This window comes from Acomys russatus, chromosome 16 (genome assembly GCF_903995435.1).
Source record: "Acomys russatus chromosome 16, mAcoRus1.1, whole genome shotgun sequence".
Taxonomy (NCBI): Eukaryota; Metazoa; Chordata; class Mammalia; order Rodentia; family Muridae; genus Acomys; species Acomys russatus.
The window spans coordinates 26,525,842-26,549,566 of NC_067152.1; the positions used below are offsets into that span (position 1 = coordinate 26,525,842).

Genomic DNA, 23,725 nt, shown 5'->3' on the forward strand with positions numbered 1-23,725 from the left:
CTTTTTTTAATTTTATTTTATTAATTTATTCTTATTACATCTCATTAGAGGAATTTCCTTGAGTATCTCACCATTTAATTTGATTTTGGCTATTGGCTTGCTGTATATAGCCTTTATTATGTTGAGGAAAGTGCCTTGTATCCCCGATCTCTCCAAAACTTTAAACATGGATGGGTGTTGGATTTTATCAAATGCTTTCTCTGCATCTGAGGAGATGATCATGTGGTTTTTAATTTTTAGTTTGTTTATATGGTGGATTACATTGATGGATTTCCCTATATTAAACCATCCCTGCGTGCCTGGAATGAAGCCTACTTGGTCATGGTGAATGATATCTTTGATGTGTTCCTGTATTCGTTTTGCAAGTATTTTATTGAGTATTTTTGCATCGATGTTCATAAGAAAACTTGGTCTGAAATTCTCTTTCTTTGTTGAGTCTTTGTGCGGTTTAGATACCAATATGATTATAGACTCAGGGAATGAATTTGGTAATGTTCCATCCATTTCTATGTTTTGGAGTAGCTTGAAGAGTATCAGTATTAGCTCACCCTTGAAGGTCTGGTAGAATTCTGCACTGAAACCATCTGGCCCTGGGCTTTTTTTGGTTGGGAGACTATCAGTGATTGCTTCTATTTCTGTAGGGGAAATGGAACTATTTAGCTTGTTTATCTGTTCTTCACTCAATTTTGGCATGTGAAATTGATCAAGAAAATCGTCCATTTCCCTTAGATTTTCAAATTTTGTGGCATATATGCCTTCGAAGTAGGATCTTATGATTCTTTGAATTTCTTCAGTGTCTGTTGTTATGTCTCCCTTTTCATTTCCAATTTTGTTGATTTGGATACTGTCTCTCTGCCTTTTAGTTAGTTTGGCTAACGGTTTGTCTATCTTGTTGATTTTCTCAAAGAACCAGCTCTTGGTTTCGTTGATTCTTTGGACTGTTTTCCTAGCTTCTAATTTGTTAATATCAGCCCTGAGTTTTATTATTTCCAGATGTCTACTCCTTTTGAGTGTTTTTGCTTCTTTTTCTCTAGGGCTTCCAGTTGTGTCGTTAAGATGCTTATGTGCGATGTTTCCAATTTGTTTTTAAGGGCACTTGGTGCTATGAATTTTCCTCTTAGCACTGCTTTCAATGTATCCCACAAATTTGGGTATGTTGTTCCTTCATTTTCATTGAATTTCAGAAACTTCTTGATTTCTTTCTTTATTTCTTCCCTGACCCAGGTGTCATTTAGCAGAGAGTTGTTTAGTTTCCACATGTGTGTAGGTTTTTTTTTTTTTTTTTGTTATTTCTGTTGTTGTTGAATTGCAGCCTAAGACCATGGTGATCTGATAGGATACAAGGTATTATTTCAATCCTCTTGTATCTGTTGAGGCTTGCTTTGTGACCTACGATGTGATCAATTTTGGAGAAGGTTCCATGGGGTGCAGAGAAGAAGGTATATTCTTTCTTGTTTGGGTGAAAGGTGCTATAGATATCTGTTAGATCCATTTGATTCATGGCATCGGTTAATGATGTTATTTCTCGGCTTAGTTTCTGTTTCAATGACCTATCCTTCAGTGAGAGTGGGGTGTTGAAGTCTCCCACTATTATTGTGTGGGGATCGATGTGTGGTTTAAGCTTCATTAGTAGATCTTTTACAAATGTGGGTGCCCTTGTATTGGGAGCATAGATGTTCAGAATTGTGATGTCATCTTGGTTGACTTTACCTTTGATGAGTATGAAGTGTCCTTCTGCATCCCTTTTGATTAATTTTGGTTGAAAGTCTATTTTGTTAGATATTAAAATGGCTATGCCTGCTTGCTTCTTGTGACCATTTGCTTGGAATATTTTTTTCCAACCTTTTACCCTGAGGTAATGCCTATCGTTATGGGTGAGATGTGTTTCTTGAATGCAGAAGAATGTTGGATCTTGTTTATGCACCCATTCAGTTAGTCTGTGTCTTTTTATTGGAGAATTGAGACCATTGATGTTGCAAGATATTAATGACCAGTGACTATTAAGAGTCTTAACTTTGATGTTGGTTCCAGTCGAGTGTTTGTGTAATTGTGTTTTTGCCATGGGATAGTTATCTATTTCCTGAGTAGTTTTGGTTGTAGCTTGTCCCTTTGGGATGGAGTTTTCCCCCTAGTACCTTCTGTAAAGCTGGATTTGTGGATAGGTACTGTTTGAATTTGGTTTTGTCATGAAATATTTTGTTTTCTCCATCAATGGTTATTAATAGGTTTGCTGGGTAAAGTAGTCTGGCCTGGCATCTGTGGTCTCTTAGGGTTTGCAGGATCTCTGTCCAGGCCCTTCTGGCTTTTATCCTCTCTGCTGAGAAGTCGGTGTAATTCTGATAGGTTTGCCATTAGATGTTATTTGGCCCTTTTCCCTTGCAGCTTTTAATATTTTTTCTTTGTTCTGTATGTTTTGTGTTTTGAGTATTATGTGACAGGCAGTTTTTCTTTTCTGGTCTATTCTGTAGGCCTTTTTTGTATATTTATAGGCATCTCTTTCTTTAGATTGGGGAAATTTTCCTCTATGATTTTGTTGAGAATAGTTTCTGGGCCTTGGAGTCTGATATCTTCTCTTTCTTCAATGCCTATTATCCTCAGATTTCTTCTTTTCATGGTGTCCTTAATTTCTTGGATGTTTTGTGTCAGGAGTTTTCCAGATTTGGCATTTTCTTTAATGGTTGCTTCAAGATCTGTGATTGTATCTTCTAGACCTGAGATTCGTTCTTCCAACTCTTGGATTCTGTTAGAAAAGCTCACCTCTATGTTGCTCGCCTTCTTCTCTGAGGTCTCACATTCTCGTTTTTCTTCTGTCTGTGTGTTTATCATTGAATCCATTTTCATCTTCAGATCTTGAACTGATTTTTTTATATCTTTCATCTGATTGTTTGTATATTCCTGAGTTTCTTTCATTGCCTCTTTATAGGTCTTCAGAGCTTGAATTGTTTTATTGATTTCTTTCATCTGTTTGAATTTTCCTGAAATTTTTCCAGTTCCACTCTATGTGCTTCTTTTATTTCTCTCACCTCTTTGGCTGCATCTTCCTCCATTTGATTATGAATTTTGTTTGTTTCCTCCATTATCATCCTCATTACCAAGGATTTGAGGTTATTTTCTTGTATTTCCATTGTATTTGAGTTCTCTGGGTTGTTTTCTTCGGGATAGCTGGAAACTGGAGACGCCATATTGTTTTGGGGATTTTTGCGTATGCTGTTACACTATCCTGTGGACATCTTGCCTTCTCTGTTTTTGTTGGGTAGCTTCCAGAGTTGGGTGGAGGGAGTCTGATGATAGAATCACTTGTTTTCTTACTATTTCCCTAGGCCGGGAGCTCTGATGCTTCACTGGTCTGGATGGCAGGATGCTAGCCCTGTCGTTTTGGACTCTCACAGCCAGTGATCCTCAACTCCCCTGTACTGTGGGTCTTGCAATCGTTCTGGGTCTCTGAATGAGTATTGGGTCAGGCCAAAGTGTCCACAGCCTTCTGGGTCCCCTGCCAAGTCCAGCCAGGTACACTGGGCCTGATCCACCTGCCGAGCTCAGCTAGATTCTCAGGGCCTGAACAGACTGCTGCGCTCAGCTAGGGACTCTGGGCCCAATATGCGCACCAAGCTCCCCTAGGGACTCTGGGTCAAAAATGCACGCAGAGTCCAGCCAGAGTTTCTGGGCTGGGACTGCATGCCAAACTTGGCTAGGGGCTTTGGGCCCAAAGTGCGAGCCATGGTCAGTTATACTCTCAGGGCCTGAACCAGCCGCCAAGCTCAGCCAGGAAATCTGGACTCAAAATTTGCACCGGGTACAACCAGAGTCTCAGAGCTGAGACTACATCAAAAGCTCAGATAGAGTCTCTGGGCCCAACCTGTCCGCCAAGCACAGTTAGGGACTCTGGCCCCAAACTGCACTCCGAGCTCCACCAGAGTCTCAGGGGCGGAATTGCGCACCGAGCTCAACTAGGGACTCTGGACCCACACTGCGTGCTGAATTCAGCCCGGAACTCTGGGCCTACACTGCGTGGAGAGTCCAGCCAGAGTCTCAGGTCCAAGATTGCACACAAAGCTCAGCTAGAGTCTCTGGACCCAACCTGTCCAGCAAGTCCAGCTAAGAATTCTAGGCCGAATCTGCGTGCTAACGTAAGCCTGCATCACAGCAGCAGAACTGCACGCTGAGCTGAGCTAGTGTCTTGGGGGGAATTGCGCACTGAGTTGAGCCTGTGTCCCAGCAGGGGAACTGTGCATTGAACTGAGCTAGCGTCTCTGTGGCGGAACTGCTCACTGAGCTGAGCTTGGGACTCAGGGGCTGAACTGTCTGTCGAGTCAAATTTGAGTCTCAGGGCACCACATGACACAAATCCTGGCCAGAGTCCCCTCTCCTGCAGCAACACCCACCGGCCACCACATGAATCACCTCCAACAGAGAGCTCCAAGCTGCAAACCTCAGCCACCGCCACTGCTGCTGCCGCCACTGCTGCACCAATCCAAGAAAATCCACGCTCCTCCCGTGTGCAGGGGCACACAGGTCCTCTGCACCCTGGTTCCTTCGAACCATGGAGCACTCCGGCTACAGTGGTGTGGGGACATCAGTGTTCCTGGTTCAGAAATCTGTGCAATTCCCTGAATTGTTTACTGGAGCTTCTAAACATGATCCACACTGCTCACCGCCATCTTGGATCTCCTCCCCCATGGTTTTCTGAGCTCTACTCCTTAGCCCACATGAGACCGGTGGTTCCTGCCCTTAACGTTTTTCAGAGGATGAAGTTGAAGTTTGACAGGCACTGTGACTTGCTAAAGATAACACAACAGAGGAAGGCCAGAGGTGAACAGTTACCACTCCACCAGGAGAGGGGGAGGAGGGAGGCTGTAACGGGACCAACCAAGCCAGACACCCAAACCACTCATTAGCCTTTAAGTTTGGGCTGAGGCTGCCGCCGCCCTTGAGCTTTGACACTAGATAGCCTCTCGACACAGAAAACTCACACTGGTAATTAATCAAGGCCCATACATTTACCTCAAACCAGAGGGATTCTGGTAGGGTCGTGCCTCCAGAACCCTTCTCCCCACTTCAGTTAAGCCTGCTTGGCTCCTGTGCCTCGCACAAAGTATGGAATTTAGAAAAGTCCCCGGCAGGAACTCCAGTCAGGTTAAGGGATCCATTTGTTTTCTTCTCTGGCTTCCTGTTTTCTAATCTCCTGGACAAGTTGAGTTTTGTCTCTTGGGAAAGTCCCACCTGAGGTCCATGCCCCATGGGCTTAGACAGGAATGTGTGTGTCTGCAGAGGGCTGGCAGGGCTGAGGAGGGTTCAGAAGATTAAGGGTATGTAGGGAGCCTTGGGGGGTGCTTTGAAACCACAAGACCCATCTTAGGTTTGACAGGTGAGTGGCAGCAGTAAGACCTGGACTCTAGTGATCTGAGCCTGGGGCCAGACCTATTTGTAGCTTTTCTGTTGATGGGGAATCAGACTCCTTCCTGGGTTGGAACTGACTTGGTGGGGTTGTCTCTCAGGCTGCTCTGGTGGACAAAGGCTCATGGGAAGAGAACAGGACCCAAGCAAGAAAAAGAGAGAAAGGCCAGTGAAGGCTGCAGTGATGCCTGCCCGATCTGTTTATCGAATGACCCACGGCTTTTCCATTACAGATCCTGGCAGCCACTGTGGACAATGCCAGTGTGGTTCTGCAGATTGACAATGCCCGACTGGCCGCTGATGACTTCCACACCAAGTGAGTCTGCAGTGTGGTGGCTCAGAGCCTCCAGTGTGTGTAGGGTGGGGCATTTTGGATCAGTATATTCTAATGAGAGTTGGTTTGTGCAGGAAGAATCCCCTTGGGGGTGCTTGCAAAAATCCTAGACTGTTGGGCTCCACCCTTAGGGCTGGGCTCAGTTATTTGTAACAGTTTACCTAGGAGATTCTGATTCACAGCCAGGTGTGAAAGCCATCATTTTAGAGAGAGGTGCTCCACACTTCTCCCACCTGTCCCTAAAGTGCAGTGGGCTGTTATATTTGGAAGCTTTGAGCCTTATTGGCTGGCTGAGGCTGGAAGTGCCTCTTTCAGTTGAATGCCTAAGGATGAATTTCCTTATTCCCTGGACCCTAGGCCTGTTCAGACATAAGCAATCAATGGACACTGTGTCTAATAGTGACTCTCCACAACCCCCGCTGGGTGCCAACTCTGGGAATAATGTGCAAAGGAAGAGAACAAAGCTTTCAGTGTTGCTGGAATGGCTAGCTCATTCCTTTTCTCTCGAATCACTCCAGGTACAAGACAGAGCTGAACATGCGCATGAGCGTGGAGTCTGACATCAACGGCCTGCGCAAGGTGCTGGACGAGCTGACCCTGGCCAGAACTGACCTGGAGATGCAGGTCGAGAGCCTCAAGGAGGAGCTGGCCTACCTGAAGAAGAACCATGAGGAGGTGAGAGCCAAAGAGAAAAGCCAGCTTAAAAGGGTGGATGGATGGGCTGGAGAGATGGCTCAGAGGTTAAGAGCACCGCCTGCTCTTCCAGAGGTCAGAGTTCAACTCCCAGCAACCACATGGTGGCTCACAACCATTTATAATGTGATCGATCTAATGCCCTCTTCTGGTGTGCAGGTGTGCAGGCACAGCACTGTATACATAATAAATAAATAAATAAATAAATATTTTAAACAGGGGTGGATGGAGAGAAACAATGGAATGGCAGATGGTGAGACAGCAGTCTTCAGGCCAGGGTCACCTCTTGCTAGAAAGTCCTGTGATCCATGAGGCTCTTGACCATGAGACCTTTTCTGCCTCTGCAGGAAATGGCCTCCATGGACGCCACTCCTGGTGTGGAACTGAGCCGCATCCTGAACGACATGCGTGATCAGTATGAGAAGATGGCAGAGAAGAACTGCAAGGATGCCGAGGAGTGGTTCGTCACCAAGGTGGGTGTCCTTTAGAGAGGAAAGGATGCAGAGAAGCTGCCCTTCAGGGCTTTCAGGTGTGAATGGTGTCCTCTTTGTCACAGACTGAGGAGCTGAACCTCGAGGTGGCCACCAACAGCGAGCTGGTACAGAGTGGCAGGAGCGAGATCTCTAAGCTCCAGCGCACCTTGCAGAACCTGGAGATCGAGCTGCAGTCCCAGCTCAGCATGGTATCAATGCTGCCTGTCACACACAAGGGACCACGCCTGGACTCACTGATGGGGCATGGCCATTCTCAGTGACCCATCGCCCTGTTTCTCTACCTCACAGAAAGCATCCTTAGAGAACAACCTGGAGGAGACCAAGGGCCGCTACTGCATGCAGCTGGCCCAGATCCAGGAGATGATCAGCAGTGTGGAGGAACAGCTGGCTCAGCTGCGCTGTGAGATGGAGCAGCAGAGCCAGGAGTACAAGATCCTGCTGGATGTGAAGACGCGCCTGGAGTAGGAGATCGCCACCTACCACCGTCTGCTGGAGGGCGAGGATGCCCAGTGAGTGCCTGGCCCACCCTCTGGTCCATGTCCCTTCTCTTCACAAATGTCCCCCATATGTCTGACGGTCCCTCCTTCACCTATCTTTGCAGCCTCTCATCCACCCAGTTCCCCTTATCCTCTCAATTTTCCTCTAGCTCTCAGTCATCCAGAGATGGTAAGAGTCTCTTCCACACTGAGCCTGGGTTTGGGGAACACCTTCAGACCTTTCAGCAGATCTAGGACCCAGATTACGACCTTCTCAGGGGTTTAAGCTAAGTGCTCTTACTCAGTGTCCCCCATGAATCTCCTCAAATAGAAGGAACCATTTCCTAACTCTCCTCAGGGCTAAGATTGGTGACCTTAACCTGTTCCTCCAATGGATGTCTGGATAGACACAGTAGTTGTGGGCATCAGCACCATGAACAGCACCCTACACTGTCCCTCCAATGGGCATATTTCCCCATTCATTCACTTATCCACACATTCACCAGATATGGAGTTTGTTTAGGTGCCATTTGGGTTTAGTGTGACCTTCTTTTGCCTTTGGATCTAGTTGGACAGCACCCATTAAGTGCTCCAGTCTGAGGGCAGAGACTGTACAAGGCCACAGGGTGCCCTTGCAGCAGCGAGCGAGGTGGCAATCAGGACAGATGGCATCCGGAGACAGTTTACTCCTCAGCTTCTTGGCTTCCCTCCACTTCAGAGCACTCTACCTGTCCACATCACTAACGCCTTCTCTCTCATTTCCCCCAGTGACCTCCACCAACTGCCAAATCTGCACCAAAGTCATGGTTGTGCATGATGGCAAGGTGGTCTCCACCCACGAGCAGGTCCTGCGCACCAAGAATTAAGGCTGCTAGGCACTGCTCAGGCTTAGAAGGCTCCCGCATGGACACAGATACACAGAAAGAGCCCATCTACTGTCCCTAGACACTTCACCCTTTACTTGACCCTTGTCCCTCCTGGCAAGCAATAAAGCTTCTTTTTCTGAGTTGCACAATCACTGTCTCCCTGGTCATTGTCAGGAGTGGGGGTGGGAGAGTGTGGGGAGTGTTGCTTTGGAGCTCCAAAGAGCACCTGGGACTGGGAGAAAGGGCCCCGGGGGCGGGCTTGGCTCAGCTCCCAGGTTGGCTTTCAGCACCTCAGAAGGTATAGATGGCTGTGTGTACCAGGTCATGAGATCTCTTAAGGCAGAGGCGTATTTCCCCATTCATTCATTTATCCACAAATTCACCAGATATGGAGTGTGTTTAGGTGCCAGGCAGTGTGCTAGGTGAAGAATTCTTTAAAATAAAAATTTGTGTTTATTATCACAATTATCTTTGTTATTACATCATCATCATCATCATCATCATCATTGTGTGTGAGCGCAGATGTGCCTGTGTCAGAATGTGTACATGGAGGTCAAAGGACAGCTTTGGAGAGTCTTTTCTCCTCTCACACTGTGGGTTTTGGGGGTTGAAGTCAGGCTGTCAGAACTGAGTGGTGCTTCTGCCAGCTGATCCATCTCACTGGCCTTGGGTTAAGGATTCTTAGTGAATCCGTGATCCCTTAAAATGACTCTGCATTGGAACTTATGTTTTTTCTCCACATATCCTGTCTCCAGGAAAGTGGGCATCTTTGTGTGTGATGTTATGGGGTTCACTAGTCCCCCCAAACTCTGTGAACCCGAGGTCCACTCATGCTCTCTTGGTGGTCGTTATCTCCCTGATCTGGGACTGTCCAGAATTCAGTCTATTCTATGCCATCAACTTAGAGCAATGGTTCTCAGTTTTCCTGATGCTGTGACCCTTTAATACAGTTTCTCATGTTGTGGTGATCCCCAACCATAAAAGTGTTTTTGTTGCTACTTCATAACTGTAATTTTGCCACTGCTATAAATTGTAATGAGAATGCCTGTGTTTTCTGATGGTCTTAGGTGACCTCTGTGAAAGGCTTGCTTGGCCCTACATTGAGAACTACTTAAATAGAGGCTGTTAATAACCCTCTCCAAGCCTCAGTTTCGATATCTGTAAAAGAGGAGTGATGACAGTTGCAGTCCTGATCTTGGGGACATTGACTGGAAGCACAGCCTGTAAGAGCTTTGTCCAGCATGGTGCCTGGAGTATGGAGGCTCATGGCACAGTTGTGTTAGCAATACTGGGCTCCATTCATGACAAAGGCAATTCTAGAGGCTTCCAGAATAGGCTATCTTGTTTGTTACCTTGGCCCTTCTCTGTATTAGGGACCTTAGAGAGACTGGCTTTCAGTTTCCTCACTTGTACAATAAAGATGATGTTCCCTGTGTTTTGTGGTTGATATATAAATCTAATGAATAAGTACACTTTAAGAGCCAGGCTGACCTCTGAGCCTGGTGGGTCACACACACAACCCAGCACTAGGGAGGTGGATGCCAGAGGACTGTTGTGAGTTTAAGGCCAGGCTGGGCTCAGTAGTGAGGGCATTATGAGTCTCCTCTTGATGGAGGAGTCGCTTTTGCTTTGTCTTGAGGCTGACTAAGGAGTAGGAAGGGGAGGAGCATTATCTGGGTGCATGGCAGAGATGCCAAGGGTGGGGAGGGCTCATTGCCTCCGGCTAGGAAAGACCTGACTAGCTCTGTATCAGTTCCAATAGCTTGTTCATTTGTCTAGATTATGGAACTTTCTAGGTAGAGTTGAATGTGGGGAAAGAAGAAAGACAATTTGGCCAAGGAGGCTAAAACCTTGGACTTGAGAATCTCTGCTTGAGTCCTGGGTTTCCATCTCCACTGGAGGTGGAGAATTAGGCAGAATACTGAACCCATACTCCTCTTTCACAAGGTGAAGCATATATATGCCTTTACTACATAGTGCTGATGGAAAAATGAGCTTGTGGAGCCTATGAGCTTAGTATCAAGCTTGGTGTATAGCCCTCTGTCTATGGTTGCTGAAGATGAGGAGTTATTATAAAAAGAAATGGAGTGTGCTAATGTCCTTTGTCCAAGCTAAATGGCAGGAAAGTCATGACAGGTCTGTGACTTTGAAATTCTGGGGTCTCTTTTAACCAGAGCCACAACATCCTGGAAGGCTGAGCTGGGGTGAACTTTATCTGAGGGAGTCTTAGGGATCCTTAGGGAGGAGAAAGGGTGAGAGAACTGCCTGAGGGATGGGAAGGGATGGTTTTCAGGCCCTTAAGTGGTGGGAACCATGTAGGAAGGGGCTTCACGAGGCTTGTGTGGACGTTGAATCTCAGATGTCAGGGTATCCATCAGAGCAATAAGCTTCCTGTCAAGTGACATAGAACATAGGGGGTGATTCACATTTGAGGGGGTTGTATAGAGAGCAAAACACTGCTACACTCATGAGAATGGTATGGATTGCTTGTGGGTCTCCGGTCATCGCTCTACCTGTGACATTTGAGTTTGTCTCCCGAAGAAAGCTGCTTTAGAGGAATATGGGCATAGGAGTTCCCTAGGCTCTAGTGTAGTAGGGAACATGCTCTGTCCTTGCTTGGGTGGCGGCCACTGCTGTTAGGAAGGAATACAGGGGAAAGACAGACATGCTTGAGGCCATTTGCCTATAAGCAAGCTCAGAACTGGGGAGTGGGGAAAAAATTAAGCAGTGGGCTTGGATTCCAGGGCCTCCAGGAACAAAGGGCAGACATCACAGCAGTTCTGGGGTTTCATATGGATACCCTCCTCTCCTAATTTTCACCACTACATTCAGTGGGAAAGGTAGAGGCAACAACTGACATCTACTGATGACTAGTTCTCTTATTCACAGAGCTAAAAGGCTACAGCACCCACTGGAGTCCTGGGCTCTGCCCCCACCATCTAAACAGACCAGAAAAGTGACTCGATAGCACCGCTTAGTGGAAGCAAGAGAGGTTGCTTCTCAGAGTCCTGGGGCTAGCCAGATGAGGGCTATGGCTCCACAGCCCTTGAATGTAATTTGGGAGGAGCTACTTTCTCCACTTACTCAGAATGGGGCTAAGCTAGCTAGGTGGATGGAGAGCATCAGTCCTATCTCCTCCTCTGAGGGAGACCATAGTGCTCCATGTCATACAGTTTGAACTTTGCTATAACCAGCTTTCCTGTTCCTTGGAGAAGGGGCTGTGTGTCCTCAACAGCATCCACTTGACACGGGGTCTTGATCTTAGGAAGGATCTTGCACACTAGAAAGATAAGCTAATAATAAGTAAAATAATTGACATCCAAAAAGGAAGGGCAGAAGCATGCTCATTGTCACTGAGACTCAGGATAATGTTTATGGTGTGCTGGGGCTCAACCCAGCTAATCTAAGCCTCACATGAAGTAGTAATCACGTTTACCTTCCAAAATATATTCCTTGATGAAGCTTGTAGCCCTTTGTCCATGCTCAGTATCTGACTTGTGGTCACTTTTCTCTTTCCACACCAAGACATTTGGTCCATCTCTCACAGTGTTTCCATCTATTCTTCTGTCTTGATCACTCTTGCTCACCTCTCACTCAGATGGTAGCTCTCCAGTGACTGCTCCTGATACCTCAGAGAAATAACAATTAATTCACTTTTGAATTTTATATTTACTGGGGCAGTCTGATTCGTCCTACAGATGCTCAAGGAGATAGAGGTTGATTACTATTGGAGTGTGTGTGTGTGTGTGTGTGTGTGTGTGTGTGTGTTACATGTCTGCACACGGATATGCACATGTGTGTGTGGAGGTAAACTTGCGTTCCCATACATTTGTAGGCCAGAATCCAAGCGCCCTACTTATTAAACATCTCTCAAGTCTCACCCATTTGGCTAGACTGCTTATCAATTTCCTTGCCTCTGCTTCCGCAGCAGAGGGAATACAGATGTGCACGGCCAGACCTGGCTTTTTGCAAGGAATCTGAGCTCAGGTTCTGACAATTTCTGGGGAGATGCTTTACCGACTGGGTCTTGTACATCATTTTATCCTCAGCTCTAAGAGCATTGTGTAGAACACAGTACGTGCTCAAGAAAAGACACACCCCAAACTTACCATGGGGAGGCTGGTTTGAGGGTGAAGGGAAGCAATATTCCTTAAATAGATGGAAGACTCAGGGCACCTTGGTTTGGTGGGGTTTTGCTAGATGGCGCGGTGGTAAGTGACAAAGGAGAGTCGCCATTGAAAGTACATGTAGGCACATCCAGCTGTGCACCAACCCAAAATGCCCGCCTGCAGAGGTGGCTCCTGAACGGGTGGGCCCACGAGCCAGGAGAGAAGCCATGAGTCATGTTTGTGTTTCTTCGGCCAGCATCCATCCTCATAATGACTCAGGACCTTCTGGCCCCACCTGAGTTCAAGGACACACAGTGCTGGCGAGAAAGCTGTGGCAGAAGGGTTGGCTGGCTGGGTACAGGCAAGCAGGAGGCTTCTATAGCTAGAGCCTTGTCTCCTCTTAAGTCCCCAAATCCTAAGTAGGGACCACTTTCCCTGACACCTTGCAGGCAGAATTCACTCAGTGTTCCCCTTTCTGTCTCTCTGATTTTCAAAGCCCTTCTTTTCACCTCCATCTGTGCTCTGAGGGCTGGGACTGTACTTGGGAGACTAGTGCGGGGTCTAATCAACTAAAGCAAAGGGTAATAGTAAGCAAGAGGGCTGAATCCATGCCATCCAGGTGGTCCGAGCGAAAGGGAAAAAAAAGCATATTAGCACCACTCACAATCAGGATAGTGTCCCAAGATGCGCTGGAATTTTCCAACATTAACTGCAGTCTGGACATGGACTACAGAGACAATTTGTTTTTACAAGGACCCGAGGGAAGGGTATCCTGAGCCACATGAGGTGTGTTCCTTGTTCATTGCCAGGAGGAATGGGAGTGGGGCTCAGGGGGAAGACCCCCGAGCCCTGAGAAAGTAAAAGAAGGAGGTTTCTCATTCAGCCCAGCGTGGTTGGCTCCCTCACCTCTGGCAGTCCCTCTCCCATGGCAGGCAGAGCTGGAAGAAGCAAGAAGACGTTCCAAAACTGCAGTACTGATGCCTATCTGGCCCACAGGAGTTACCCAGCATGGCTGGCTCTTCCTTGGGTTGAAAGTAGATCCAGATGTGGAGAGGGGAAGAAGACCTGGGAGTAGAAAAGATAAGAAAGAAAGAAGGTGGATCTGGGGAGAAGGGTAGGTGGGGAGGGAAGAGCGGGAACAGGAAGGAGAGTAGATAAGGGGAGGAGGGCGGAGGGGAGAGAGGACCTACACACGGGGCAGCTGGGCTTTCATCCTGGGATCCTTTCACTTTGCACTGTACTTAGGTTCCCAGCAACTGTGCAGGTGAGGACTTCCTATGGGGAAACTGACGTCAAGGCCTTAAGGATAGAAAGAGCGAGGCAGTCTTAAATCACTGGCACGCTACTCTTCTCTCCACTGCACTGTCCCAGGAGGTTCAGCGAGGAGGCCTCTACCTCAAGGGTAGAGGCACTGGAAACACATACAGAGATGCCCTGGATGCAGGGGAAAGGCCTGTGCCTGCTTGAAGCTCAGATGGGAGAGGATGCTTAGAGGGATCCCTGGATCCATGCAGAGAGGTCTAGACAGGTGAACCTCAGGGAAAAGCAAGCAGATGCCTGTAATCCCAGAGCTATGAGGTGCGAAGCAGGAGAACCATGAACTGAAGAGCAGCCACAGCAGGTAGACTCCACAACAAGCCGAACGCAAACCACGCCAACCCTGGTTGAGCTACAGCCAAGTGAAACCAAGCCTAGCATTTGCTAAAAGTCAAGGTCATGCAAGTGGCTCCTCTCCCTGAAGCTGCCCACCCCAACCTGCCCTAACCTATCTTCCACCTAGCTCAAGCCCTGGGACTTGGGATTACCATCGGTCCCAGAGTACTGATATCAGTATGCCTTTGGCAAGGCTGGGAGAAAGAACATCAGAGTGCCTCTGGGCCTCAGAGCACATTGAAGCAGGTCTTGGGTGTTTCCATTGGAGCCTGGCGGCAATGTGGGTAGAGATTTAGAACCATCACAAAGGGAGGATGGTACTCAGAATCCCCACTAGCCTTGGTCTAAGAGTGTCCTGTGTGTTAGGCTTGTGAAGATGCTGTTGACACCCTGTTCCAGCTACTCAGCTGTCTATTTCCATTAGCATGTTCTGGACCACCCATTTAAATATTTATTTCATTCATCTTCATAAACTAACCCACCTTCCATTTCAACAAGCATATTTGTAGAGGAGCTCTTATATTACTACAGAAAAAAGAAAAAATGAGAATCGATTGTCATTCACAGAATGCGACGAGGCAGACATGTCTGACTAGATGCTGTTGCTTCCTGCAGGTTCTGAACTCATGATAGGCTTGGTTTGATGGGCTAGGATGATTGACAGGGTCGGAGGCTGTTAAGGGGACTGTAGTGTTGATTGAGGTTTCTTTCCTCAAGAATGAGGAGACTGGGAAACAGAAAGGAAATGCTATTTTTACCATGTGAACAGTGTTATTGCTGTTGTGGTTCTTGTTTTTTTTGACATGGTCTTGCTATGTTCTCAGGCTGGTTTCCTTGTAACTTTACTGCCCCAGCTCCTGGACTGTCCTACTACTGTTACTAAACATAGTCTCCAGGCTTCGCCCAGGAGCATCTCTCATATGCTACTCCTTTAAAAAACTTACCATCTAGAGACCCTTTTCCAGATCCTTGTACCCTCCAGCCACACCTCCAAGGCCCCAGGCCTTTGTCTACTCTTGTGGCCTCTCTTCCTATCTTCAGTTCCCTTCCAGCCCTGGGCATCTGTCTGGCAGGGCTAGTTCTTTCTCTTTCATTTGGATCTTACTTGGAGCAGGCATGGGGTCTGGGCGCTAAAGCACGTGCTAAATGAACAGGAACAGGCTTAGAGGAGCTCCTGGTGAGATGGGGGTGCAGGGGGTGGAGGAGCCCTTGCTGAAGTGGGGTGGTGCTGCTGGTGGTAGAGGCCATAAGACAAAAGGTAAGAGCTCAAAACAGGACAAAAGAAGAGTGAGAATTCAGGAGAGGAACACTCAGGAAGAGGACGCCACACAGGTTTGCCAACAGCGAGCAGAATGTTGCCCGAATAGAGAAGATAGGAAAGGACGTTTCAGTGAGAGGGACCTGGCGAAGTTTGAGGGTTGTTTAGGAAACGTTACATGATTTGATAGGCAGTGTGCAGATCAAGGAGCATCAGGGCAAAGATTAGGGACCAGCCTTGCACACCAGGAGTGTGGAGCTTGTCTTAAAAATGCAGAGTAGTGAGAGGAGAGACGTAGTTTAGAAGAGTCATCGTACAAAATTGATGGGGTTGACGAGATGGCTCAGTGGAGAAAGGCACTTGCAGCACAAATCTGGAGACCTGAGTTCAATCCTCAGGACCTGAGTGAACAACCTTCCCTGTAAGGTCACCTCCTGTCTTTACTTGTGCACTGAGGCAGGGGCACCCCCATCACGAACAGGCATGTGCATTACTTAACTCATGGCTTACAAATTTAAAAACAAGGTCAAGAGGCCTGGGAGGGCCAAGGAGAGCTATTAGACACTGACATCTCAGGGCCAAGGGAGGGCAGAGGTATGGGGCACTTAAGAAGTTGAATGACCAGCAGCAGGCTATCTCTCTTGAGCCTTTCCCATGCCTCCTCTCCTAGCATGAGCAAACTGTGTTTTGGAGGAGAGAACACAGGCAAAGTGTGGGAAAGCAAGTCATCACATGGCCAGGGAAGCACAGAGTCTAGATTGGACCCAGGTGATCTGGGAGCAGGCCTCATTACCACTCTCTTTTGGCACTGGTGACCAGAATAAGTGTTGGAATTTACCAGTAGCAAGTGTAAGTCACACCATGGTACCCTGACACCCCCAGGGCTGAGTGTAAGACAGGTGCTCAGCCAAGGGGAACTCTATACTCACTGCAGGACTCTGAAAAAGAATCAGGACAGAGATTGGGCAGATGGCCCAGTGGGTAAGGGGCTTGCCATGCAAGCACAAGGGCCTGAGTCTGATTCCCTGTGGCTTGTTGGCCAGGTGGGCTTGATGAATCAGTGGGCTCCAGGATTAGTGAGAGATCCTACCTCCAAAAATAAGGAGAAGAGTGACAAAGAAAGTACACACATGTATAACACACACACAAACACACACACACATACACACACTCAGACAAGGTTGACAGGCCCATTATGTGCCTGCTGTAGTCATCCCACAGCAGCAGGGCTGTACGTAGTGGGTTGGGTTTCCTCTCATAGTTTTCCCGTGTGAATGTAACATGCTGCTCTGGAACCCCGGAGGACGCACAGCGGTGTACCTATCTTCATCTTTTGACCATAGCACTGTCTCAGCAAACTGGCATGCCCTGAGAGCAGTAGCCCTGTCTCTCCCACCACTCTAAAGGATGCTGACAGATGGGGAATTCACCAGGGCAGGTGCTGGATTTCACCTTCTCCTGGCAGTTCCCTGTGGGCAGTGGCTGCACTTTTCCTAGCCTGCACAGTAACTTCCATTCTGGGTTCTCAGCTCAGCCCACGGTGACCACCAGGGTGAGTTCAGAGAGTGATAATCAACCATGAGGGAGTTTTGATCTTAGATATACTGAGAGGGCTGGGTCATCTCAGGCCCTGCCAAGGTCAAGCAGACACCAGACTGTAGGATATAGGTCACCTCCCTGAGCAGCAGGGCTGATTTATGGTGCCCTTGACAGCCTAATATCTTCAAATTACCCCACACAATGGAGAGAGGCTGGGCTGCTGACGGGCAGTCACTGAGGGACGCAGAGCCTGGGGCTTCCCTGCTGCTCCCATATCCTAGACCTTCTCTGAGTCTATTAGGAGTGGGGGGGAGCTGGCATAGAATGAGGGCACACCCAGGCGTGCCACTTTCAGCAGGGGGCTATAAGTAGGCAGTTCGAGGGACGGCTCAGTACCCAGCAACCCTGAGACTGTGTCCTGCCTACAGACTCCTGGCAGGCAGCATCATGAGTTGCAAACAGATCTCCTCATCTTTCTGGAGCAGCAGCTGCGGAGGAGGAGGGGGAAGTGGGGGTAGCATGAGGTCCTCCTTCAGTCGCTCCTCCCAGGCTGGTGGAGGAGGGGGCCGCTTTCGCTCTCCCAGTGGATTTGGTGGGGGTGGCTTTTCGGCCTGTGGCAGTGGAGGTGGTGGCAGTTTTGGCTCTAGCTACAGTGGAGGATATGGAGGGGGTTTTAGTTCACGGAGTTCTGGCGGTAGATTCCGTGGAGGTTCTGGAAGTGGCTTTGGTGGTGGCTCTGGAAGTGGTTTTGGTGGTGGCTCTGGAAGTGGCTTTGGTGGTGGCTCTGGAAGTGGTTTTGGTGGTGGCTCTGGAAGTGGCTTTGGTGGAGGCTCTGGAGGTGGTGAAGGTGGCATTCTGACTACCAATGAGAAGACTGTCATGCAGAATCTCAACTCCCGTCTGGCCTCCTATATGGATAAAGTACAGCAACTGGAGGGAGACAACACCTCCCTGGAGAGGCAGATCCAGGAATGGTATTCAAAGAAGGGGCCCAGAATCTTCCAGAAGGACTACTCCCCTTACTACGATACTATTGAAGACTTGAAGGGCAGGGTATGCACGAGAGTCTCTCTCTCTCTCTCTCTCTCTCTCTCTCTCTCTCTCTCTCTCTCTCTCTCTCTCCTCCCTCTTCACTCTCTTTCTCAACCTGTTTTACAAAAAGGTAAAGCACTAGAGTCCAAGCAAAGCCATACCAGAGAATTAAAAAAACAAACAAACCACACTTTCATTAGAAACACACTTATACTTGGTTTCTGAGGTCTTAGGGGCTTGGGTTTGGATTTGAACTTTGATATTTAATTTTGAGTTTGGGCAGAGCAGGGAGGAAGTCTGAGCTAACGCTAGCAACAATAGGGTCCAACTGGAGCTTTCTTTTGACCTGGTTTCAAGTCAGTCTTATCCTTCTTTCCCCATTTCTCTTGGGCTCAGAGGGTACTTAGGACTCAGATGTGAGGTCTGGTTGATCAAGTCATAGAGAGGATCTCTGGTTGTGAGGGTGATTCCATCATCCATCCATCCATCTATCCGTTCATGCACCCATCCATCTGCCTAGTGGGTGACTACCTTCTGCGTTGCACTGAGCAGCCACAGCGATATCCCACCCTATTGGAGTCCACAGTTGCTTTCCTTACTGTTCTCACTCATTGCTCCTGATTTTACTTTGCATTTCTGAATGCAGTGTTTCTCCAACTGCAGATTTCTTCCATCCATTTACTCACATGCAATCACAGCCATCCTTCAGGACCTAGTTCAATTGTCATCTCCTTCCCAATGTCATTCCTGGTTTCCCAGGCTAGCCAAAGCCATCTTTCCTTTCCATGACTCCTTTGAGATCATTCAGACCTTGCAGCCAATGGTGGGCTCTTGGGATTTGTCCTACACCCTACCCTGTCTTTGAAGTAGACTTTCAAATATTTGCTGAATGAATGAAGGCTTGGTGGGTGCCGTGCAACATACAAGCTGATGGAAAACTGCTCTTGCTTCTTGAACACCTTGGACGGGCTTATCCCTTCTGCTGGCTATGTCTGGTCTTCCCACTTCCCTGAAGTTGATCCTATCAAGAGACCATGGCTGATTTCTGCCATCTACTCTTTCAGATTGAGGATCTCACGGTGACCAACAACAAAATGCTCCTGGACCTAGACAATATTCACATGAATTTAGACGACTTCAGGGTTAAGTGAGTCGTGTTCCCTTCTTTCTCCCTACACCATTGCTATGTGCCCTGAGAGACCCCCACCCTCCCCACACCTGCGATGTTCAGAGATCTGGAGGTCCCAGTAGGATCGGGTGCCCTCTTGATCCTTCTCTACCCATGACTGGCCTGCAGGTATGAGATGGAGCAGACCCTGCGCCAAGGGATGGAAGCTGATATTAATGGCCTGCGGAAGGTGGCGGATGATCTGACTTTGGGCACAAGCAATATAGAGATGACGTATTCTGATCTGCAGGACGAACTGAAGGCTCTTAATGAGAACCACCAGGAGGTGGGTAACTGCTGCCGTGGCTTAGTGGGAGGAACAGAAGGGCAGAGATAGGATTGGGAATGGTAGTGCATAAACGGAGAGAGACCTCTTCTTCATTTTTTAAGAAGACACTCTTAGCTCCTCACAGTGTGGCCTGCAGTGACAGCTGCACTTTGATTTCTTTCAATGGTGTTCCTCTCTTGCGCTTTGAGAGGACTTGTGAGAGAGCATTAGAAGCTGCCAGGAAGGGTCCCTCTTGTAACTTCATGTCCTCTTCCTCCTTGGCAGGAGATGAGCCAGCTCACGGGCCAGAACGATGGAGACGTTAACGTGGAGATAAATGTTGCTCCTAGCACAGACCTCACCCAGGCCCTCAATGACATGCGTGAGGAGTATGAAAAGGCCATTTCCAAGACCCGCCAGGACGTTGAGCAATACTATGAGTCCAAGGTGAGCAGAGTGGGCGACTTGCTCAGTCTTCTCACCCTCCTTTCAGCATCCTTCTACTTCCTTTCCCCTGTGTCATCCCTTCATCCTTCTTCCTCTTCATCTCTTGGCCTAGCTCTATTTATCCTCCGATCCTCCGATAGATGCCATGCACCCTTCTTCATTTGTCACACAGAAAGAAACACAGCTGTGGTGCTAGTTATAGGCAAAGCCCTAATGTCCCAGAGAAGAGCCCAATACAATTGTGATCCTTGAGAAGCTCTTAGTTTATTAGTGTCTGTTGTCCAGAGCATGCTTAACTCACTGTAATCCCATGTGATGTAAGACTCTAGGAGAGACATACAGCATCTCCTGCAGTACACTGGGTTTCATGCCTGCTCCCTTCCTCTCCTGTCTTCAAAGCTTGGAAGGGAGCCTGATAGAGAAAGGGTTGCCATTCTGCATGTATGCAAGGAAATAAGACTAGAACAGGGCTTTGGGGACATAGCATAAAGGGCATTGAAACGTTGCCGAAACAGATTGGACAACCTGACTGGTGGGAAGCAGAATTCAGTATCTTATCTGTGACATGGTCACTGCCTGTGCGTGAGGCACAGACCTTCTTACAGATGCCCTTGCTGCACCTGTTCGTAACTGAGCCTTTGGTTTGCAGATGACCCAGATTGAACAAGAAGTGAAAAATAACGGTGAAGAGATGGAGAGAAATATGAAGGAAGTATCCCAGCTGCAGCACAACATCCAGGAGCTGAACATCGAGCTGCAGACTCAGCTTAGCACGGTTGGTAGTCCTGCTCCAGATTCGCTGCCATCACTGGGCTCAGGAGGGCTTTATAGCATCTTCAGGAGGGACAAGGAGTGGAACTCCCCTCCTGAAGTCTCCTCTTCCTCCCTAGAAATCAGCCCTGGAGAAGGCTTTGGAAGACACAAAGAACCGCTACTGTGGCCAGCTGCAGCAGATCCAGGGGCAGATCTGTGAAGTGGAGGCCCAGCTTGCTGAGGTCCGGGCAGAAATCGAGTGCCAGAGCCAGGAATACAGCATTCTACTCAGCGTCAAGACATGGCTAGAGAAAGAGATTCATACCTACCGCACCCTCCTTGAAGACGGCCAGCAAGACTTGTAGGTATTTAAGAGCCTGTAGGTTCTACATGGTAGAATCTTGTAGGAGTCCCCTTAGGCTTCTGACACCATTTCAAGCCTTCTGAATATAAGTAACTAGAAAAGGTCTTGTTTTCAAGGATCTGATGGGTTGAGGACTTCATCCATACATGCATTTGGTGGGAATACTTGGGGCGTTTGACCTTGGAAAGGAGAATGGTACCAATGGGACAAAAGGGACACCTGCTCCAGAGAGAGCTGCGATGTCTCAATTCATACTTTCGTCTTAACTGTGTCCATGTTCATTCTTGTGTGTGTATCAGTGTTTTCCTTTGTCCTCAGTGAATCGTCTGGAGCTGGACAAATTGGCTTTGGAAGTGGCAAAGGAAGACAAGGAGGAAGTGGAGGCAGCTATGGTGGAGGAAGTGAGGGCAGCTATGGCAGAGGAAGTGGAGGAGGCTATGGTAGGGGAAGTGGAGGTAGCTATGGTGGAGGAAGTGGAGGTAGCTATGGTGGAGGAAGTAGTGGCAGCCATCGAGGAGGAAGTGGGGGCAGCCATGGAGGAGGAAGTGGAGGCAGCCATGGAGGAGGAAGTGGGGGCAGCCATGGAGGAGGAAGTGGAGGCAGCCATGGTGGAAAAAGTGGAGGTAGCTACGGAGGAGGAAGCAGTTCTGGGGGAGGAAGTGGAGGAAGCTATGGTGGAGGAGCAAGCAGTTCTGGGGGAGGAAGCGGAGGAAGCTATGGTGGAGGAGGAAGCAGTTCTGGGGGAGGAAGTGGAGGAAGCTATGGTGGAGGTAGTGGATCCAGGGGAGGAAGTGGAGGTGGCCAAAGTAGAGGAGGTGGCTCTAAGGGAAGTAGTGGAGGCAGCTATGGTGGAGGGAGTATCTCAGGAGGAGGAAGTGGGGGCAGCTATGGTGGAGGGAGTAGCTCAGGAGGAGGAAGTGGGGGCAGCTATGGTGGAGGAAGTAGCTCAGGAGGAGGAAGTGCGGGCAGCTATGGTGGAGGAAGTGGTTCAGGAGGAGGAAGTGGAGGTAGCTATGGTGGAGGAAGTAGCTCAGGAGGAGGAAGTGGGGGCAGCTATGGTGGAGGAAGTGGTTCAGGAGGAGGAAGTGGAGGCAGCTATGGTGGAGGAAACCGAAGGCCATCTCAGTCCCAGTCCTCCTCAAAATCTGTCGAGTGCGATGATGAGTCACAAGGTAAAGAATTACTGAATTCACGGTCTCCTGAACACTAGGCTGCTGTTCTTTTTCGTGTATCTTTGGACTTCTTTGGGAGACTGCACAGAAATGGGTTAAGAAAAGTCTCTAATGAAGCAGCATAGATCCACACTTGGATCTGAACTGACCACTGAATGGAATTGAATCTGCACGTGGTCTGAGTCTCAGTAGTTAGAGGAGATGGCTTGAAAACTGTGCATTGTCATGTTCATTTCTATTGCTGCCTATAGCTAGGCTTTAACACGAGGTTCGGAAGGAATAAATTATCCTCTCATAGCCATGTGATTTCCAAAGGATAGCCTCAGCACTGTGAGGCTCCATGGCCAGTGCCTTCAATCATCATTAGGTTGGGAGGCCCGGAGCAGTGACAACACAGGGGAACAGAGATTCAGAGGTCTTAGTGGTCAGTTAGTGCAGCCAGTGCCGGGTACAACCGTAGAAGGGAGTATATTACTGGTGCCAGCATCTGCCTCTAAGAAGGACTAATGCCCCTAGGGTAGTCTCTAGGTCATGAAATAGGGCAGTAAACATTAAATATCTGGGTTGGAGAGATGCTCAGTAGCTAAGGGCACTTGTTGCTTTTGTAGAGGACCTCTGTTCAATTACCAGTACCCATGGTGATTTGCAATCACCCATAGCTCCAGTTCGTGGGGATCCAATGCCCTTTATCTGATGTCTGAGAGCACCAGGCAGACATACACTACACATCCATCCATCCATCCATCCATCCATCCATCCATCCATCCACCCACACATGCATACATACATACATACACAGACTCAAAAATACCCATGTAAATAAATAAATAAATAATAAATAAAGCCATTGCTCTTTAAGCTAGGATTTCACCTTAAAAAATTCACTATGGAGTTATAGTACATGGCTGCCTAACAACACTGCAATGTACAGCTCAGAGAATCCTTCTAGTGCCAGGGAACTGTCTGGTTACAAAGTATCAAATGCGTTTTTGCTCTGAGGGACAGATGCGAATCTAGCAGTGACGTTGGGGTTCTCTTTCTGAGTAGCCAAAGCATTCACTGGCAAGGCTGTGGGATGGTGAAGGGTCTGGTCCGTGGGCTCTCCATCCCCGGGGTTGTTGTGGGAGAGGTTGGGAATTGGATGGGGCCACAGGCTGTGTGATTTCAGCCCTTCCACCTCAGGGCTCTCCAGCTCTTTGGGATCCAGGTTTCTTACATACTTGTTTCTTCACCTTTCGTCAAATCTCCACCTAAAGTCTCTCTTCCTCCTGCTCTCTCCTTTCCACTCCCCCTTTCACCCACACAGGCCACCAGATGCGATACTAGAGCCTTCGTCAACTTTTCCCACCCAGCCCCAGCTGAGATGGCCCCCGGGGGGCCGAAGCGACACAAAGCATGCTTCCTGCACCCTGACATCAAGACTAGCTGGCAACAAGCCAGGGTACCCACCCGTTTGGAACTGGATGGAGTTGGCTTTGTGCCTCTGGACATCTATTGGCTGTGCTCCTTGCTGGGGAGGCTTCAGGGCTGGGGAGAGCTTGATTCTCCCGTGTGTCCTGGGGGCGACTCCATTCCCTTCCCTCTCCTGATTTCCCAATAAAGCCCTCCTATTGCAAATTTAACTTGGATTCTGACGTGCTTTGTCCCCTGAGAAGAAGTAGCATGATGTTTCATCTCGGTTGTGAACTTGATTGGGCTGAGAATC

The 23,725-nt window shown here is 48.4% G+C and overlaps 3 protein-coding genes and 1 pseudogene across 3 annotated transcripts in view; 3 read left to right on the forward strand and 1 right to left on the reverse strand.

Moving 5' to 3' along the window:
- Window positions 1-23,725, reverse strand: part of LOC127200383 (keratin, type I cytoskeletal 17) — a 142,425-nt gene that overhangs the window by 49,354 nt on the left and 69,346 nt on the right. The gene's annotated exons all lie outside the window — the stretch shown is intronic.
- LOC127200166 (keratin, type I cytoskeletal 42-like) lies at window positions 4,541-6,909 on the forward strand. The gene is made up of 4 exons (XM_051158282.1): window positions 4,541-4,585; window positions 5,628-5,710; window positions 6,247-6,462; window positions 6,750-6,909. The coding sequence occupies exons 1-4, from the start codon at window positions 4,541-4,543 to the stop codon at window positions 6,907-6,909; spliced, it is 504 nt and encodes a 167-aa protein (XP_051014239.1).
- LOC127200168 (keratin, type I cytoskeletal 14-like) lies at window positions 7,154-8,257 on the forward strand (annotated as a pseudogene).
- On the forward strand, window positions 17,264-23,346 carry LOC127200169 (keratin, type I cytoskeletal 9-like). Its single transcript, XM_051158284.1, has 9 exons — window positions 17,264-17,869; window positions 18,913-18,995; window positions 19,146-19,302; window positions 19,570-19,731; window positions 20,381-20,506; window positions 20,622-20,845; window positions 21,167-21,456; window positions 21,715-22,020; window positions 23,327-23,346. Exons 1-9 carry the CDS (start codon window positions 17,264-17,266, stop codon window positions 23,344-23,346), a joined length of 1,974 nt encoding a protein of 657 aa, XP_051014241.1.

Excerpts from the sequence above, each read along its gene's own strand:
- LOC127200166 (XM_051158282.1), top strand. The coding sequence starts at position 4,541 with ATGGAGCACTCCGGCTACAGTGGTGTGGGGACATCAGTGTTCCTG. Across the intron at positions 5,711-6,246 it reads GCTGATGACTTCCACACCAA|GTACAAGACAGAGCTGAACA; the intron begins GTGAGTCTGCAG and ends GAATCACTCCAG. Across the intron at positions 6,463-6,749 it reads GGATGGGCTGGAGAGATGGC|ACCTTTTCTGCCTCTGCAGG; the intron begins TCAGAGGTTAAG and ends CTTGACCATGAG.
- LOC127200169 (XM_051158284.1), top strand. The coding sequence starts at position 17,264 with ATGAGTTGCAAACAGATCTCCTCATCTTTCTGGAGCAGCAGCTGCGGA. Across the intron at positions 20,507-20,621 it reads TGCAGACTCAGCTTAGCACG|AAATCAGCCCTGGAGAAGGC; the intron begins GTTGGTAGTCCT and ends CTTCCTCCCTAG. Across the intron at positions 20,846-21,166 it reads GAAGACGGCCAGCAAGACTT|TGAATCGTCTGGAGCTGGAC; the intron begins GTAGGTATTTAA and ends CTTTGTCCTCAG.